Source organism: Leuciscus leuciscus, assembly GCF_965113295.1.
Source record: "Leuciscus leuciscus genome assembly, chromosome: 22".
Classification (NCBI taxonomy): Eukaryota; Metazoa; Chordata; class Actinopteri; order Cypriniformes; family Leuciscidae; genus Leuciscus; species Leuciscus leuciscus.
In genome coordinates this window covers 24,213,627-24,233,835 of record NC_138746.1, presented here as the reverse complement: position 1 = coordinate 24,233,835, position 20,209 = coordinate 24,213,627, and the positions used below count along the sequence as shown (strand labels likewise).

General features: G+C 39.1%; 1 protein-coding gene across 1 annotated transcript in view; it reads left to right on the top strand.

The window, feature by feature from the left end:
- LOC309487010 (zinc finger matrin-type protein 4) overlaps window positions 1-20,209 on the top strand; it is a 107,518-nt gene that overhangs the window by 26,666 nt on the left and 60,643 nt on the right. The window contains exons 2-3 of the mRNA XM_082154555.1: window positions 714-818; window positions 7,032-7,124. Of these exons, the coding sequence (XP_082010681.1) occupies window positions 714-818; window positions 7,032-7,124 (198 nt within the window). The remainder of the gene's footprint in view (window positions 1-713; window positions 819-7,031; window positions 7,125-20,209) is intronic.

Here is a 20,209-nt window from a genome sequence, read left to right as displayed (position 1 = left end):
AGACGAGGAAGCACACAAGGATTTGGAACAGCCTTCTGGGAAAAAACTAAAATATCAAAAACTTAAACCAGTTTTAGCTGGTCAGCCAACTGGTCTCACAGACTGACCAGGGGTGTGTTTCCCGGAAAAAAACAAACATCATTAACCATAATTCCTACGAACATTCGCAAAAAGCATTGCAAAGTTGTGCTGTTGGAACAACTGCTCTCGGACCTGTGGTTAGAAGCATAGTTTCTTATTTGCATGACGTGGACTTAATAAATCCTTATCTTGAGCAAAATAAGGAAAATTTGAGCAAAATTTTATTTCAAATATATACAAATGTAATTTAAAAGCAATTTAAAGCACCGTTTTTGAGCAGTTTGTGCATGCTCTAGCCCGTAAGAATAAGCCTATGATTGAATCCGCAAAATAACTGAGAAAAATGGTTTTGGGAAACAGTCGTGACTAGTTGATTTCTGCAATGATGCATCGTACTATGGTAGTTAAACAGTGAGTTACATCGTTATACGGGAAACACACCCCAGATAACCAGTGGCCAAAAACCCTTTAGAACCAACAAATCTTTGACTTGTCTGACTAGGAGCAATACGATTTTTAAGCATTTTTCCAGCAGTGAGAGCTATAATGCCTTTATTTCAACTACACCACTATACACATATCCATGTAATGAGTTCTGTGAGTTTCACAGCACTTTGTGTGTATTTGTTCAGATGAAGTCTGCCGGAGCTGGTGATGAAGGACTCTTCACCGAGAGCTACTGTAACATCTGCAACGCTCAGCTGATCTCTGAGTCCCAGCGTGTGGCACACTATGAGGTAATCACTCACACTCACACACACACACACACACACACACACACACACACACACACACACACACACACACACACATACCAGTGACACACATTACGTTAAAAGCAGGCCTCATCAATTGATCATCAGGGATGTAATAATCATTTGTAACCTAAATGCTTCTCTCATGTATCTTTCAGTCTCTGCTTTTAAAGTTGTAATGCAGTGCACCTTTCCTCAGACCCACAACCCCTTCATAAGTAACCCAATGATTGACCATTAAATAATCATCCTTCTGCATTATTTACATCTCTCACACACGGTTCCTGAGACCACAGAGTACGCAGTCACTAGATTAACGAGCGCGCTAATGAGGACAAACTCCTTTGCACAAAATCAGTGTAGCTGAGGGAACGTGTCTGTTCAACAGGATCGTTTGGCCAGATTGGTTTACGAAGAGAAGCCAGCAAGATATATTCAGCTTTACGGTAACACTTCAGCTCTTCTGTCACTGATCCCTGCGATCACTCGTCTTGAGTAAACGCTCTCAGATGTCACAGCGTGAGGGTGATGTCCTCAATTACGTGTGAACGAAGGCTGGATTTAATTTACTTTAATATACATTACATTACATACAGTATTAGCCCTAAAAATGACTTAAATGGGGGATTTTTGGCCAGTCAGTGAAACTGTCATTTCAACCAGCTGTCGCCAAGTAGACTGGAAATGATTCATCCAAGAATTTAGTTAAAAATAATCAAGAAATGTTTTCCACTATGCTGTTTAAATGAGCCACAGTTAAAGCTGTGCAAAACAGCTACATTTCAAAGTTTAATTTTATACTAATGTATTCAAGGAAAATTTGAAAGAAAGAAATCACTTTCTACATTTTAGCTTGATATTAATTAAATATGTTTAACCCAATATTTTTTTTTTACATTTATTGAATAAGATAAATAATTTGCTTTAATTTTGCTTTCTAGAATTTATTTTTTATTGATTAGCATTTTAATACATGAAAAATGGCATGTTGCGAGATGTTTTAGACCAAATTGTCAAATTTTAACTATCATTTGATTGAATCTTCTTTTTTTTTTATGAAACGAAGGTCCGTAGTGATCTCAATAGTAGAGATGGGAATCCAAATCAATTTTCTGATTCACTTAAAATAAAAGATTCACAAGACTCATTCATTTAGGAATGTATTCAATAGTGTGAAACTAGTCTATTGCCACATCTTTTGGGAAACTTAATGGGCAAATAATGATGCATTAAAATAACCAATATGTTGGTTGGTTCATTTTTTTTTTTTTATGTTAAAAATAAAAGCATTATCTGGTATATTCCCCAGCCCTATACCTCAGATACACAACAGTTTCCCCAGTATCCAGTAAGACTGCTGTGTCCTAAAAGAATCTCCAAGTGGATGAACTTGTCACTATGACCAGTTCATTTCAGGCCCTGAATCAACTGCCCATTTCCCTGGAGAGGCCAGGAGAAGGAAAGGGAGAGAATGAGAGAAAAACAGAGAGACAGATAGAGATGTTCTATGTGATAACATGAGTTCACCGCACCACAGCACACATTAGAGCCATTCCCTTGGGACAAAGCAACACCAAACTCTCTCCACCTGTCAGAGCAACTTTAATGGACTTTTGGATATCTCGGGGCCTTTTCCTCTTTCAATTTCTCATGCTGTGTGTGAGTGTGTGCGCGCATGGCTGATAATCTGATGGATAGCTAACGGACATAGACTAAAAGCTTGGGTTTAATGTCTGGAGAGAAACCTCGTTACCTGTCAGCTGCCCTTTACAATCTGGACTGGACGCTTCTGTCTCCTCTACCACTGCATTGTTTGTCCTGTCCATTTCTTCATTCTGCTTTTCTTTTCCTCGCTGTTTATTTCATTTTTCACCTGCTGTTTCTGCCTGTCTGGAAACAAAAACATGCATACTGCAATATCACACATGGCACTTATAGGTGTACCGGTTGCACTTTATTTTAAAGCATGTGCACTTATGTGTACTTGCAGTGTACTTACATAAGAAAGTATTGAGTAATATAAGGTAGCCATGGGTTAAGGATAGGTTTAGAGGTAGGTTAAGGGTTAGTGCCTAGTTATACCCAGTTATTGCAATTACTATAATAAGTACATAGCTGTATGCACATGGGGAGCAGGACTGTAAAATAAAGTGCCATCGGTGTACCATATGACCAAAATTATATTAAAAAGCAGATAGAAGATTGATTGGCGATACATAACTTAATCAGATATTCATGACAGTAAATATTCATAATCAAGACATGTTTTCAAGACATGTTTTACAAACTGCTTTCCACGAAATAAAGTCAATAAAAAATGTATTTAGTCATTTAATTTGTCTTTATAATAACACATAAAATCTGTTTTATTTAATTATCTATACATTATTTTTCACAAGCCATTTTAATATATGAAAATATATAGAATATATTCAGATTTTCATAACAACTTTACATTACTAAAAACAAGACACTGAAAACAGTAATATATTATAAATATGTTTGAATGATCCATTGTCAAAGATGTGCAAAATTCTGAACCACTTTCAGACAAATGTACAATCATGTATGTACAATCATACTGCTCATGCACTACTGGCATGAATATTCAATATTTTTAATAGCTGTGTCATTTACCCTGTCTCCTCTTAAACCCTCAAATCAAATCTCTCCCAGACCAAATGCTCCCTCAGTGTCTGGTCTTTATCAACGGCTCCTTTCATTCCCTCTTAGCACTGAGCTCTTCACTGGACCAGTGTAATCCAGTCTAACTGCTTTGGAGACAACAGAGTCATTCTCTCTCTCTCTCTCTCTCTCTCTCTCTCTCTCTCTCTCTCTCTCTCTCTCTCTCTCTCTCTCTCTCTCTCTCTCTCTCTCTCTCTCTCTCTCTCTCTCTCTCTCTCTCTCTCTCTCTCTCTCTCTCTCTCTCTCTCTCTCTCTCTCTCTCTCTCTCTCTCTCTCTCTCTCTCTCTCTCTCTCTCTCTCTCTCTCTCTCTCTCTCTCTCCTTCCACACACTCTCATTTGGGCTGGCCAATATATACTGTGGAATGGTAAAAATGTGTCCACCAGTACAAATCTTGCTACTGTATGTGATTTATACAGTGACAGATATATTTGCAGAGATTTAATATTTTAGCTGGTGCTTTAAAGGGGGATACATTTCGAGACTAACATTCTGAGAGGGATTTTGTGTTCTGACAGACTGTCAAGCACAGTAAAACCTTCCTGAGAAGTTTCATCTTTAAATTCGTTCCCTACTGTTAAGCATGTCTTCAGTGACAAATTCAATGACAAATTTCAAACAATGTTTTGGTTTGGGAGCGCTGAAAATGTAAGGGTTTGTTTTCTTCATTTATTATTTTCTTTTTAATTAACATCTAATCACATTGTTCTGTGATTTGTGTGTCCTCACAAGCCTAATAAGATTCTGTAGATGCCAATGTTTTTAATACCCAACGGTTCATTGCAGTTCATTTGATGAAAGATTTTCTAAATGATTAAATCATGTTTTAGATTAAACTACGCATTCCTTACAGATTAAAGGAACGTTTTTAATATGGACATTTCATACAAATATTAATTCAAACGAAGAGCTTCAGAAAACCATTTTATACTAATTAAAAAGTGTAACTATTATACTAATCATTCAAATAACTCGCTGACTACTCAATTTTGTTTAACCATAATTTGTTTAAAATAATGTAAAACCAGCTATCCCTTTTTGCCAGTGTTGTTAGTGTTGCTAAAACTAAAACTGCTAAAAAAATAAAAATCGTTAACTGAAATAAAGCTGAAACTATAAAAATGTATATTAGATCAAAAGCTTTAAAAACCACAAATAATTTGAAAACAATTTTAAGTTTGCAGTACTAAAATTTAACCTGAATTTAACTGTAAAACTGAAACTGAAATAAAAACAAATTAAAGCTAAATAAAATATAAATTACAAATGCACATCAAAATGTCTAAAATTGAAACTTACATTTAAATAAACACTGAAAATATTAAAACTCTTCAGTGCTATTGCTCAGCGTTTTCATCCAAGCCATTTCCTGATCCAGCTGAACTCACCTGCAATCTGTTCTTAATCAAAACTTATATTAAGCACTTGCTTAATACCCACAGATGCTCACATAGTCCCGTTTTTAATATCAGACAAATTGCATATTGCATTACAAATTCAAGCTATTCATCTTAAACCCCAGAGCATTAACAATTTGTCCAGGCCTGATTGCCTATCTAGGCAAATGCGGCGCCGGCTACGCTCCAAAACCTAGTGAGCGGCCTTGCTGCGTACTGCCTATATATACAGCTACCTGATCCGGAACCTTGCAAGTGTTTCTATACACTGCAACACCAAACAGACACATGAAGCAAAGATGAGATTTGGCTCACAAATGATTTAAAACTAAGTTTGCCATATTTATTACTAAACTACTTGTGCAATAATCAAATAAGAATAATAAACACATAGACCACAAAAATATAGTGTCATTTGAATTAGAGAGGGGTCACAGTGCTAGACCAATTAGTCAGTTAATGAGGTTGAGTAGTTAACTCTTATATCGAAATATATATATAATGCTGCTGGTTACTGTTTGGAACAGCCTTTACGTCGGAGTGTGCCTGTGATGCCTTAAAATGCTATATAGTTAGCTCAGGTTTTGGAACAAAAAAAAAAAAGGGGGTGGGGGTGGGGGTGGGGGTGGGGGTGGGGGTGGCGCAATGGATAAGACACATGCCTTTGGTGTGAGAGACCCGGGTTCGAATCCACTGTGAGACACCAATTTGTCCCTGAGCAAGACACTTAACCCCTAGTTGCTCCAGAGGCGTGCGACCTCTGACATATATAGCAATTGTAAGTCGCTTTGTATAAAAGCGTCAGCTAAATGAATAAATGTAAATGTAAAAAAAAAAACACTTTCTGTTTACCTGTTCAAATTGTAAAAACTAAACTAAAAGTGCTTGAGGAGCACATCTCTGTAATTGACTGTGTAAATATGTTCTTGAATCGTGATCTTAAAGAGCCAAAACTGAAATGTCACACTGCAAGTCTTTCATTTTTCGATTACATTTTAAAGCAGTATTTTGAAATATGTCCTCCCTGACTGAGCTCAGGAAACGGCTCTGCATAACTGTGTGAAGTGGAGCGTTTTGTCGCAGGCCAACTTCAAATTGAAGAGCAGATGTAAGTTTTATATTAAAAAGAGAATATGGAATAAATGTGAGTCTTGTCATCTTGATACACTTTACATCTCATATTCTCTCATATGGCCAGATCTCATATTATTATCTAATAAAGGGTTCATTCAGGGCAGGTATAAAACTGTTACCTGAGATGCCGGCTGTGCATGAAAAAAACTAAAACAAGTCAGTCATAGACTTAAATGTTCATAGCCGGGACATTACTGAATCTTATAGCAGGCAGCAGTTTTTTTTTAAAGAAGGTCATTGGGGCTTTGCTCTCTTGGCCCACCTTGTCTATTTGATATGTGCGTGGCTGTAAATGTTTTGAAAGCTAAGCAGTCACATGCATTTTTCAAAGTTGAAGCGCCTTTGGTATCCTCAGATCCCTATGAAATAATAAAAATGTTTGGGTGGAGTAACAGAAGACAGCAGTTAATATTCAATGTAGATAAGAAATAAGAAAACATATAGGTACATATCCACATACATTTTTTTGTTAAAAAATAAGGATAACAAACCTAATGTACAAAACCTAAAAGTTGATAAAAACCTAAGGCTGAAAAGTTTGAATGGAGTTATACGTGAAACCAGAAGTTTTGAAAAACCAATACAATGTATCTTTACAAGCACTGCAAACTCTTTTATAAAATCCATTTGACAGTTGAGGGAATACTGCAACAAGAAACCTCAAAAGTTCTGCACAAAAAAAGACTCAAAGTTTATTTTGAATACTTTCAGTAAAGTCAGCATGCATCAAAATTATTAAAGCAGTTGATGCTAGTTTTTCTAAAAGCAAAATTATGTTATGTTATTAATTACTTGTCTATTGATTGCCCGATATAGTTCAATTATGCAAATTGGATGCTCAGTCATGTATTGCAGAAATGGATATTTCCTGGGTGTCTGTCATTTCTTTACATTCATGTTAATTAAAGTGAGAACACTTTGATCTCTGTTATGCTAACTTCACTCACTCTTTCTGTCTCTTTCTCTCTTTCACACAACAGAGCAAGAAGCATGCCAATAAAGTGCGTCTGTTCTACATGCTCCACCCAGAAGATGGAGGACCACCATCCAAAAGACTGAGACCAGACAATCCGGTATTTTCTCAAGCTTTTAAAATAAAACTTCATTTCAGATTATAGACTTCCTATCTCTTTCTCTCTTTATGTACATTATCTGTACAAACTTAATGTTATTTAAATGCATTAGATAATAAAATATCAAGCCAAGTGGCATCTGCAAATGATCTACTGTTTTAAAACCTAAAAACAAACAAATATATGTTTGTGAAATGTTTTGCTTGAAAAGTATGCTTTTGCTAATGCTCTTTAAAATAAATGCCATATTTTCTGAGGAATCATATTTGAACTACATACACATGTAATGTATGTTCCCAAAGAGCTTTTCGGGCTTCTTTCTCTCTTTCACTCTAGCGGGGGTCAATATTACAATGTCAATATACATACTGCACCTTTAAACCTATCTGTCAGACATTTAAGTTCACATTTACCTTTTCCCTGGTGATATTCTATAAGATATGAAAATCATTTATAGATAGCAATGAGATTAAATGGAAAGCAAATAGAGATTTACTGTATATAGACTGGCTGTCAATTGTTTCTCTTGAGAAAAATACCCCAGTAATCTCACCCTCCTCTCAGTTTCTGCTCAGATTTGCCAAGATACAAAAGTCTGCAATCAAAAGTCTGAGATCTCAAAATGAACTCAACTATTTCTCATCAAATTATCGGAGCTATGCTATTAATTTTTCACCTTAATTGTATACTCTTACTATACATTTAGTTGAATGTCTTTACATACTGTAAATGTCAACTGTTTTGAATAATCTATTTTACTTGTTTATAAACCTCAGAAACCATTTTTGTTTGCAGTGAAATGCTAAATGAGGGAGATTACAGACACTGAGCTTAGATTTTTCTGTTGTTTTCACTCCTCAGAGACAGAATGTTAATGTTCATTTTCCCCAAAAGGTAAATGACTGGCACAGCAGTCATCTAATGTCTTCATGGACTCTGAATTAAGCCATGATTAACACTGAAGCAGATAGACGTCTTGAAGAGGCTATTAACCACTAAATGAAGAGTTTTAGGGCTTTTTATTATTTTCTGACAGCTCTTAACATACAATAATGATCCCTGTGCTGATTGATGATTTGACACACTGGGCCCTGTTTTAACGATCTAAGCGTATGGTCTAAAGCGCAGGGCGCAAGTTCACTTAGGGCGAGTCCGAATCCACTTTTGCTAGTTTAACGATGAGAAAAATGGTTGGCACGCCAGGCGCATGGTCTAAAAGGGTTGTCCCTATTCTCTTTATGAGTAATGGGTGTGTTTTGGGATTTACGTGCGTTAAACCAATCAGAGTCTCATCTCCCATTCCCTTTAAATGGCAGTTGCGCTCGCGCCATGGCAGATTCGCTATTTACATGATGGAATTTGATAGTGGAAAGACCGAAGCCGTCTCCAGAGCGCAAACGGAACTGCTCGTGCACGAGGTAAAAGTGCGCAAGCAGACCATCTACGGGACAAGCCGGATTCCACCATATCTTTATGTACACAATAATAATCTTTTACTTGTAATCCTTTTATTTGAAATATTTGGCATGTTTGTGTGCTGATGTGCATCCCTGTGTGTGTAATATGCAGTGTACGCGCGTTGTGGACCCGCCTATAGGCACACATTACTAACGTGCTCTTTAAATAACAAAAAAAATAATATTGCGCCATTGACTTTAGACCAGGTTTCAGTTGGTCAATGGCGCAGTCTATTTCTGTTGCCTCAAAATAGCAATGTGCCAACAATGCGCCAGAACACATAAAATGATAATTTCGTCGGACTGAAACTAGCAAAAAACACTTGCATTGCGCTTGCTGCTGCATTGTGCCGGGTGTAAGATAGGGCCCACTGACTCTTACAGATTGTTTTGACTTGTTTGTAAGTGCTTGAGCTCTTGGAATTGCTTTCAGAAGGGTCTCTGAGGGGTGGAGATGTTAGTTTATAAATTTATGAAACATTCAGCATTGAGAGAAACCTAACCTCTCAGCTACCATTTTTGTTTGAATCATAGTCTGTGCTCGTGTATAGAGCTCATTAGTGTGGTTGTTTATGAATAATTCTTCTTGGACCAGACAGAGCTTTGCCATGACACTTTCAAGCCCTCTGTTTGAGAGCTGACAGACCTCAAATCAAAACCGAACATAGCTGAAGAAAGTAGAAACACTAAAGAAACTGATTCCGGACACCATCACTGACATAAACTTTCACAACTTTTTTGTCCACTCCACACATATTTACAAGTCAATGCAGATTCCTGTCAATAATAGATGGATTGAAGCAGATCTTTCTCACATTTGCTCGTCTATCAGTCTGGAATCAGTCAGAGACAATATGTGCCCTTTCAATGCCGTCTCACACAGGAGAGAAAACAATATAAAATATATATCCTTCTTGACCACTGTCTCGACAGCAGTGCCAAAAAGTCTGGAAGGCGGCACCGGGGCATCAAGATGGAAGCTTTGTCCTTCTCCTTGAGCCTCGAAAGGTTAAGCCATAGATGCCTCTCCATGGCGACCATAGCAGCAATCGAGCGGCCTACGGCACAGGCCGCCTTCTTGGTAGCACGGAGGTCTGTCGCATGGCAGAGCTCCAGGATTGGAGATAATTCCTTCCCCAGATTGAAGAGGTGTTATTGAGGACAGCAGGAGATGCTCACCCTGTGGTCTGTGTGGATCCTAATGTCCCAGTATAGTGACAGGGACACTATACTGTAACAAGCACCGTCCTTTGGATGAGACGTTAAAGTGAGGTCCTGTCTCTCTGTGGTCATTAAAAATCCCATGGCACTTCTCGTAAAAGAGTAGGGGTGTAACCCCAGTGGCCTGGCAACATTCCCTCCATTGGCCCTTATCAATCATGGCCTCCTAATAATCCCCATCAACTGAATTGGCTCTGTCACTTTCTCTCCTCTCCATTTATAGCTGGTGTGTGGTGTGCTTACTGGCGCCTTTGTACTGTGGCTGCCGTCGCATCATCCAAGTGGAGGCTGCACACTGGTGGTGGTTAAGGAGAGACCCCTGACATGATTTTAAAAAGCTTTGGGTGTACAGTAGTGCATTGGAAATGCGCTATATAAATACCTCATTCATTCAGATCGAGATCCTTCCATAAATCGGCCTGGTAGGCTTGCAACATTGACATAGTGTGCAAAGCCCCACCAGCCTGACACGCCACCACATAAGCTTTGCCAACAAGCCTAGATGTAGTCTAACACAGCTTAAATGGCAATGCTGGAGCCTTCCATGAAGATGCCATACCAGGAGAGAATCTTTAATCTGGGGCATCCTTATATACCCGTTTTCAGCCAGCCCCTTCATGGTTGCAGAAGGGGCTTGAACATAAGCCGAATATGGCTTCTCTCACGACTTGACCATTTCATTGTGGAGATCGGGGAGAAATGGAAGGTTCACTCTAGTGAGACACTTATGACCTGCAAGGAATCACACCTGGGGCAGATTCTCCTTTTCCGCCGACCAATCTAACTTTAGTTTGGCCATGTTTCTGGTCATAACGTCAACCAGCTCCTCATATGTTGGGGTAAGGGAGGAGACGGGCTCACTCAAGCGTATTTCCTCCCAACTCCCATCATATCTGGTTCCACCGAACTAGATCGGCCCAACAACAAGCTCTCTGCCAGATCGGAAGAAGCCTCAGAGCGAGGTGGGAGCTGGGAGCCTCAAGTGATGACCGAGCATGTTCCGCTCCTAAACAGACAGCTCATGTGTATCATCTGGTGTTATAAATCTTTCATACAAACAAACGGCTTCCTGAAGACAAAGAAGCTGATGACATTCTCTCTAAGTGCCCTTATATACCCTGCTGGCGCACCTGTTATGTCACCTGACGGCGGTAGCCAATCAAAATTGGTGTGTATCACACGTGCTTCAGATCATAGCGTCAACTCCATGACTCAGCGACTTTATATCTTCCAAATGTTGACATTTATTTCTAATTTTAAACGTTGTCTCACAATTACCTTTTTTTCTTTTTTTTTTTTACTTGGGTGACAACAGGCTGCCATAACAGAGACATCCCAGCATGTAAAAGCAGAGCCACCCCTGATAATAACACTCAGTCTCATTTTCAGTTACCTCTTAAAACTTGCCTTGTTTTCCAGATTCGTTGACTTCATCAGAAGGAAGTAAGTTGCACTGAGGCTGTGGAGAGAGTGTTTGATTTTCCTTTTTAAAAGTGTCAAGCAGAAGTACACAGATGCGCATGAGAATAACAAAAGAGGAAAGTAGGTCGGTAAGGTGCTCGGAGATATTTAAAAAGAAATCTTTCTTTGCTTTAGTGTCTCTCCGTCAGGTAGTTAAAGCATGTTAAAGAATGTTTTTTTTCTTCTTCTTCTCTCTCTCTCTCTCTCTGTGTGTGTGTGTGTGTGTGTTTGTTTGTTTGTTAGTTTTTTTGTCTCCTTCTCTAGTGTCCTCCATTTTTCTAAATCTATATTTTTGTATTCTGTTTTTAACAGGCAGAATTAATGTGCTTCTGTGACTTTCCTCCTTCGGGCTCTTATTTTTAGCTTGTTTTCACACCCTTTCCAACGTAACAGAGGAATGAGAGAGTGGAGGAGAGAGATAAACAGACTCCTAATTAAATGCTCTTTGTTAACAACAGAACAGGACCTGACACTGCCAGAGCATCACACACACACACACACACACACACACACACACACACACACACACACATGCTCACACATATTCACAACTTCACACACCACCACCTTCACTCACACATGCTCACACACTCGCGTTGCTTTTGTTATCAAACCTAAAATAGGTCATATGTAAATGCATTCAGACAATGTGTAGGTGAAGTTATTGGCAAGAAAGAAAAAGGCATGTTTGAATGAAAACCTGAGAGTAAATATGAAATAGACTTGCATTCGTTTTCTGCAGCAAATGCTATCAGAAATGTTGTGTCTATTGGTCTTTCTCACCTGGGTTGGTTGGTTGGTTGGTTGGTTGGTTTATTTTAGGTGTTGCTGACTGCTTCAATTTTCCCAGTGTTATTTATTGGATTACATGAGGACGAATGTTTCCCCTGGTTCTGGGATCATAATCATCATAGCAATCCCTATGCACGGGCCCTGTGGATCTAAAAACCACTGAACACATCCCTAAAAATCGAATTATCACCGAAAAGTAGGAGGAAACAAACTGACAAAGCCAACTAAAATCTCAAATTCAAACAGTTTCCATCCCTGCTGGGAACCACTGCAACCCTGATGGGTTTTTAAAAGTGTTTCGTTTTATTTTTATTCTCTTTATGGTTTTGTAGGACATATACTGTACTGTTAGGGCCAGGTGATATAAATAAAATAATGACAGTATATCCTGATCATTTTCAGCCTACAATTGTCTATGGAATGGTTTAAAAGAGTGATTTTGTTTAACTCAAACAAACCTTTATTTCAAACAAACTGCTCAAACTCTAAAGCAACACTTTTCTCAGTGTCCTGACTTTGTATGACAGTATGGAAAATAGATAATGTTTATATTGGCCAGTGTTATTAAATGATTGGTGTTTTTAAAGATTAACTTTGAGGGCAAAGGGTAAATATCCAATATCCACTGATATAATCTATTGTTCCAAAAATTTGGTTTCAGTAAGACTTAAAAAAAATCAAAGTCTTATCCTCACCAAGCCAGCATTTATTTTATCACAAAGTACAGTAAAACAGCAATATTGTGAAAAATGATTACAATTGATCATTCCTGTCATGGCAAATTAGCATTATTACTCCAGTCTCTAGTGTCACATGATCCTTCAGAAATCATTCTAATATTCTGATTTGGTTCTCATGAAACAGTTCTTATATTATCAATGTTGAAAATAGTTGTTCTGCTTAATATTTTTTTGGAATCTGAAACTTTTTTTAATTCTTTGATACATTTTTTTATTTATTTGAAATAATTTATTTATTGTCAACTTTGGTCAATTGTCCTTACTGAATAAAATTATTAATTTCTTTAAAAAACAAAAACGTACTGATCTTATATTTTTTAACGGTGCTGTATTCAATCTCGATAGCAATAAATTTAACAAAAAAAATCTCCCTAACAATAGTTATGACTTTGCAAAATTATCAGAGAGCTTTACACAGTGTGTGGAGTGCCTGTGCTTCCAAAATAAATTGAAATGAGTTGCATGCACTGCACAGAAATCACATGAAGCACTAAAACACACGTCATAATAGATGCACACACTCGCATACAATGATGAGTGCAGCCTGAGCTGTGACAGTGAACTGCAAACAGCCTGTTTTACATGAGCAGAGCAGTGATTCGATGGGAAAACGCATCTGTGAGTGGAGAGAAAACTACACACTCACCTCTCCTGCAAACAGCAGTCAGAACACACACATCTACTGGCCAGCTCGCTGGAATCAGGTCACAGGCTCAGGGAAACAGAACTAGGCCATGAAGTTTGAACTTATTTGTCCGTTTCCTTTCAGCAGGGAGGTGACAGAGAACACTCTGTTCCTCTAACACACACACACACACACACACACACACACACACACACACACACACACACACACACACACACACACACAAACAAACATACACACACACACACATCACCACAGCTCTGAGATGACCACTCTGGTCCAGATGTGTAAAAGAGAGTCTGCTCTTGTGTGCAGTGAGAACAGGTTCACATTTCACTCTAATGTGCCAGTTTGCACCAGTTGTATGTCGTAACATGACAGAGCATTCAGGTATTGAACAATTCAGGAAAACTGTAAGAATAATACTTAGGTAAAATGAACATCTTGATAGATAGAAGTGTCATGTAAGCATAATAGCTTAGAGGCCCTGCTGGTGTGAGCATAAGTAGATACCAATCAACAGGTAGATAATCTGCTAGTGTCTACTATGGTATAAGTGGGCACATTATTTCATTATTTAAATAAAAATCTACAAATGCTTTTGTACAATGCTTTGGCATAATACAATATTTGGATATTTTGTTTTTTTGTCCATTAAGTTCCAAATCCTTGCTAGAGAATCCAGTTTAAGCTCTGTTTTGGAACATACACCTGGCTTTCAGCTGGTCCAAGCTGGACTACCATGTTCCACGATCCATCTGAAGCTGGCTTGATCATCTGGATGCTGGTTTGTTCCCTTTCAGTCAGTCACTATACGAGTTACGTCAGTGAATGACGAAATGGGGGTTTCGCTTAGAAGCCTATCACCTTCGAGTTCTACAAAACGAGCCAATGGCAAAACAATGCCATGGGTCTGCGGGATTTGCATAGCGCAACTCCGCCCCACTGCGTGGGTATAAAAGGAGCTGCGCGGCAATCTCGCATTATGTTTTTGCTTCGGAGCCAAGAACATTCTTCACTCCTCTGCAAGCCTTTCTGAGTTCTTCACTTACGAGACAAGCGACTCTTCAGTGCTGTTGGTGTTACGGCACGTTCCAGCGAGATCACATTACCTGCTGCTGGTCTGTGCAGTGATCTGCCAACAGTGTGTGAGTTTTTTCCTCTCTAAAAGAGCTGCACATGGCACTTCTTTTTAAAGATTTCTCACCCATGTATTTCTGGGTGCGGTAGACAGGTATTGTCTTTTGATTGGCACGATCCGTAATTGGCACGATTGGCTTCCCGTGATCGTTCAGCGACCTCTTCCGCCTTCTCTACCCTCGACGGGGCGGTGGCTAAAGGGTACATTGGGGACCTGCAGGCATTTTCGGTTGACCAAGCGTGCCTAGAATTCGGGCGCTAACTCTCACGTGATCTTGAGACCCCAGCCTGGATATGTGCCCAAGGTTCCCACTACTCCTTTCAGGGATCAGGTGTTGAACCTGCAAGCGCTGCCCTCGGAGGAGGCAGACCCAGCCTTGGCTTACGTAGACAGAACGCAGTGTTTCAGGACCTCAGACCAGCTCTTTGTCTGTTTTGGTGGAAAGCTGAAGGGAAAGGCTCTCCTAGCAAAGGTTGTCTCACTGGATAGTGAACGCCATTATCTTGGCTTACCAGATGCAGGGTCGACCATGCCCCCTAGGGGTGAAGGCACACTCCATCCAGACATCTGTAGAGCTGCAGGCTGGGCAACACCCAACACTTTTGCGAGATTCTATAATTCGATTCGAGAAATTATTCTAGAACCAGTGTCCTCTCATGTACTCGCTTCCACTAGCCAGTAAGTAGGACCGGCTTGGTGTCATCGCTTGCTGCGCCATTCCACTCCACAGACTGGATACGTGCGCTATTTCACTCAGATGAGTACTCCTTAGACCCTGAGTTCCTCCTGCACTGTCGATGCCATCACCAGAGTGCATGCTCGGTTGATCAGCCCTCGTGATTGGCTAGGTGCTTCCATGTGCATGGTTCCCTGCTTGGGCAACCCCCACATGTGTATTTCCACGGTAAGTCTCCACCGAGCATGTGTCTTTCCCTCGGCAAGACCTCTTGCCATCTCGAGGTTGAAACATTCCACCCTGTGGGCTGGATACCTCTGAGTTTTTCCATATGCATTCCATACTCGGGTCATATGTGTCTTCTAGTCCTCCCTACGGGTAGGCGCTGTGTTACATATTCCACCTGGGATATGCTACCCAGTGTACATTGGTATTCTTGCGTTAAGCCTAGCCCTTTGTCCGTTCTAGTCTCACGACAGGGAGCTCAGACTTGCGCAGGGCACTGGTAGACAGCCGCTGTGGCGTAATTGAATTGGAACCCCCATTTCGTGGAACCCCCCATACTGAAAGGGAACGTCTCGGTTATGTATGTAACCCTCGTTCCCTAAAGGAGGGAACGGAGACGTTACGTCCCCCTGCCACAACCGCTGTACCGCTGGAACAGCCGGGAGTTCAGTCTCGGCTCCTCAGCATAACATAATGCGAGATTGCTGCGCAGCTCCTTTTATACCCACGCAATGGGGCGGAGTTGCGCTATGCAAATTCCGCAGACCCATGGCATTAGTTGGCTCGTTTTGTAGAACTCGAAGGTGATAGGCTTCTAAGCGAAACCCTCATTTTGTCATTCACTGACGTAACATCTCCGTTTCCTTCTTCAGAGAACGAGGGTTACATACATAACCGAGATGTTTCTGGTCCAAGATGATTCTCCATCAGGGAAGAGTAAGCTGAAAATTCAGCTTTGCCATCAATAAATTACATTATAAAATATATTAAAATAGAAAACAGTTATTTTAAATTGAAAAAAAATCACAATATCACTGTTTATACTTTAGCTGCATGCAACCGGTCCCAGTGCAGAGAAAATCTGTTTTTGCTGAGATATATAGTTTATTTTATTTTATTTTTTTTATCAGCACTTACTCAAAAAGAACGATATATATATACATATGGCTAGATCTAGATGTATATATGGATATGGATATATATGGATAGATGTATATATGGATATGGATATATATGGCTGGTCTCACCTTGAAATACTGATTTTACTCTAATGAAGGTGAAAGCAGAGCACAGCCTGTTTGTCATTGCGACGCATCAACTTCAACCACACTACAAGAAGTATTGTTTAATGTGACTGAGGGTCTTGTTTTAATTTAAATTTGTATAATGATATTGTAGAACAGGACCCAGAGGAGCATTGTATAGCTCAGTGGTTGTACTTTCAGTGCTCAGAGGGCTCAAGTTCTCAGTTTCTTTTAAGTGTCTACTGTCTCAGATGTTTCTCCTAAAATCCCTTAGAGAATTAAAAAATAGAAACTAATGAGACATTTGTTGTCATGCAGTAAAAGTAAAGAGCCTCAGTATATGATAAATGTGAAAAGCATCACTTAGAAAATTTTATCTAGGATTGATTTAATATAATCTAAGAATGCTGAGAATATTTACCTGAGAAACAAAATTGTGTAAGATAACAAGACTAATTGAGTTTTTTTTTTTAACCCACTGGCATTTTTTTTTTTATACAGTATATATATATATATATTATTTTAAGCATAAATCTAGCTCAATTTAGTGTGATGTATGCTTAAAAAAAAAAAAAAAAAAAAAAAAAAAAAAAACATTTGCCAACGGGTAAGAAAAATAAACTTAATTACAGATACATTCTATGAAAAAAAGACTGAAAAGTCTAATTTTGTAAAGTTAAAAGTAAAATAGTTTTAATGATGTTTATTATTACTTACCATTCAAAAGTTTGGGGTCTTTTTTAATTACTTTTACTCTGCAAAGATGAATTAAATTGATCAAAAGTGGCACTGTTACAAAAAAAAAAAAAATCTATTTTAAATGCTGTTCTTTCGAAGTTTCTATTTATCAAAGAAAAAAAAGTATTACGGTTTCAATGAAAATATTAAAGGGGTGGTTGATTTTGATTTCACTTTCCTAACTTTATAGTGTGTAATGCTGCTGTTTGAGCATGAACAACATCTGCAAAGTTAAGACGCTCAAAGTGCAAAGCAAAGGGAGATATTTGCTTTTAAAGAAATTGCTTTTTAAGGACTACAACAAACGGCTGGTAGGGACTACACGACATTCCTGCCGGGTTAGTGACATCACCAACCCTAAAATTTACATAAACTCCACCCCCGGAACACGATTTATAGACTATAGTCTACATGTTGTCACTTCTTCTTGAGTCTCTCCATCTTTCTGACTCCGGTTTGAACATAAAAGGCTAAAGGTTTTTTTTAATTTTCAGTGCATGTCTGTGTGAGGTAGGCCCTGTCCCAAATGGCGCACTTCATGCGGACTTTCGGTCTCGTGGACTTGAATTGCGCGTGCTCGCTGAGTCTACGAGTCCGTAGGCCGTCCCATTCAGCATTTTACCGCTCTGAAGTGTGCTCAGCAGCGCCCCCTTTGTACCCTTGAAGCGGTCTTCCACGAAGCCCGCATAGATGCAGGCTCCACGCACTTTAACTACCCAGGAATCCTTGCGAAAGGCCAATCAGACAACAGATGGGAGGAGATTTCACTCACGGATAATTGTTGACATGGCTGAGAAGAAAATATTACTGTTTTTATGACCTAAATGTACATTTTACCAGTTGTTACCTACAGTTTATACAAACATTATGGTCATCGACCAGTGGTTGATGTCTCAAACATAATAATAGCGTGTTTAATAATACGATCGCATTATGATTCATTAAATAAATAGAACCGAATGGCAGGGCTTTACTGAGTCATATGTAAACATAGTATGAATATTGAAACCTGTAAATTGAAAAAAATATGTTTAAATTATGTTTTAAAATTGCAATCTTAGTTCAAATGGAACATTATGTATTATGTACAACTGTATACATCATTTAAATAAGCATGATTTATCAATTGTCTAATGCCCAGGTGATATGCACAATATCAAAATATAGAACTGTAAAATTAGGCTGTGTAGTGGACATGCAGATAAGACGTCGGAGCGCAAAAATGTGATTTCTCCTGTCCAACAACAACCAGACCGTTATTTCCGGCATGCCGAGCGAGTCTGTCCCAAAAATACCTCTCAATGTGCCCTCGTGGACTCGCGCCAAGGGCCCTATAGGTCTGCACTACATGACGTCACCAAAGTGTGGACTCTGAGGAAGTCCACAAGTCCGGAGTGTGCCATTTGGGACAGGGCCGTAATCGAAGCTGCTAAGGACACAAGCTCTTGAAGCTCCGCCCCTGTGCTGGGAGCAGCAGTTCATTTGCATTTAAAGGGACAGACACAAAACGAGGCGTTTTTGCTCACCCTCAAAAAGTGACAACTTTAAAATTATCTGTGGGGTATTTTGAGCTAAAACGTCACATACACACTCTGGGGACATCAGATATTTATTTTACATCTTGTGAAAAGGGTTTGCATCAAAATTAGGGCTGGGACGATAAATTGTGATCGTAAATGCATCGTGAATCGAGATATTATGCTGGATCGATTCTGAGTTTTTCAGAATGCATCGCGATTCTCTCTCGACTCGATTCTGAGCTTAGTTTTTAAAAGCAGATGGCACTGCATGCTTTAGAAACAGCCGTACTCTGCTGGCTTCCAATGCCTTAGACACACCACTTGAACCTTCTATGAAATAATCAATCATTAAGTTTGAAAAGGTTGAAGTTAAGTTTGATTAAGGGTGTTTGCAGTGGGCTGTTTACATTAATCTCGTGTCATAAAAGCATTCGGTGTAAGTACATTTCCCAGACTCAGCAGAACGCACGAGCGCTCTTCTTCGTGAGCATTTGAGCGTGCGGTTAAAAACCAGCCTAGAACGCCATCTGCTGTTACAAATATTGGAATCTATCCACGAATCGTGATGAATTGATTTATTGTCCCAGCCCTAATCAAAATGACATTTTAAACATAATTTTTTTTTTTTTTTTATATATATTTTACAATATTTTTACTTTACTTTTTATTAAATATATGCAGCCTTGATGAGCATAAAATACTTTAATCTTACTGACCCCAACCTTATAGGAACAGTATAGTGTATTATATTATTACTGGAACATTAGACATACATTGATTAAGAATATATATATACAATATTTATTTATTTATTTTTTTTTTGCTGGAGAGCATTAAGAACAAGTCTCGATTACCCTCTTAGGTTGTTTATTAGAAACAGTTGAGAGGTTAAAGAGTGGCAAACCTGCTGTGGTGGCCAGGTGTCCACTGCTTCTACATGCTGTCAAGAGTCATGTGCGGGTTTTCAAATTTAGTGAACAAGGTGAGGAGGAACAGAGCTGTCAATACCAATAAAGATTTTTTCCCGGGCACTGGAAGTCAGTGAGATGGTTACCTCGAGGGTGTGTGTGTGCGTGTGTGCGTGAGAGAGAGAGAGAGAGAGAGAGAGAGAGAGAGAGAGAGAGAGAGAGAGAGAGAGAGAGAGAGAGAGAGAGAGATGTGGATAGTCATTTGACAGAATATCCACAAAGAGAAAGAGATGGATCTGGAAAGAGAAACAGACTCTCACCATCACACGTTGCAGTGGAAGTGCAGCTCAGATTTTCCATGACTTTGCACCTCTATTTAAGTGCAGAAATGTCAGCAGTGACGTTTGAGCAGAATGCGGAGATACAAACCTGGCTTAAGACACAACATGCTTGAGCCAAAATTTTGCTCTGGAATGAAATTATGGTAGTTTTATTTTTGTCTGATGTGTGATTCCGATTGAGCAGATGCTATTTG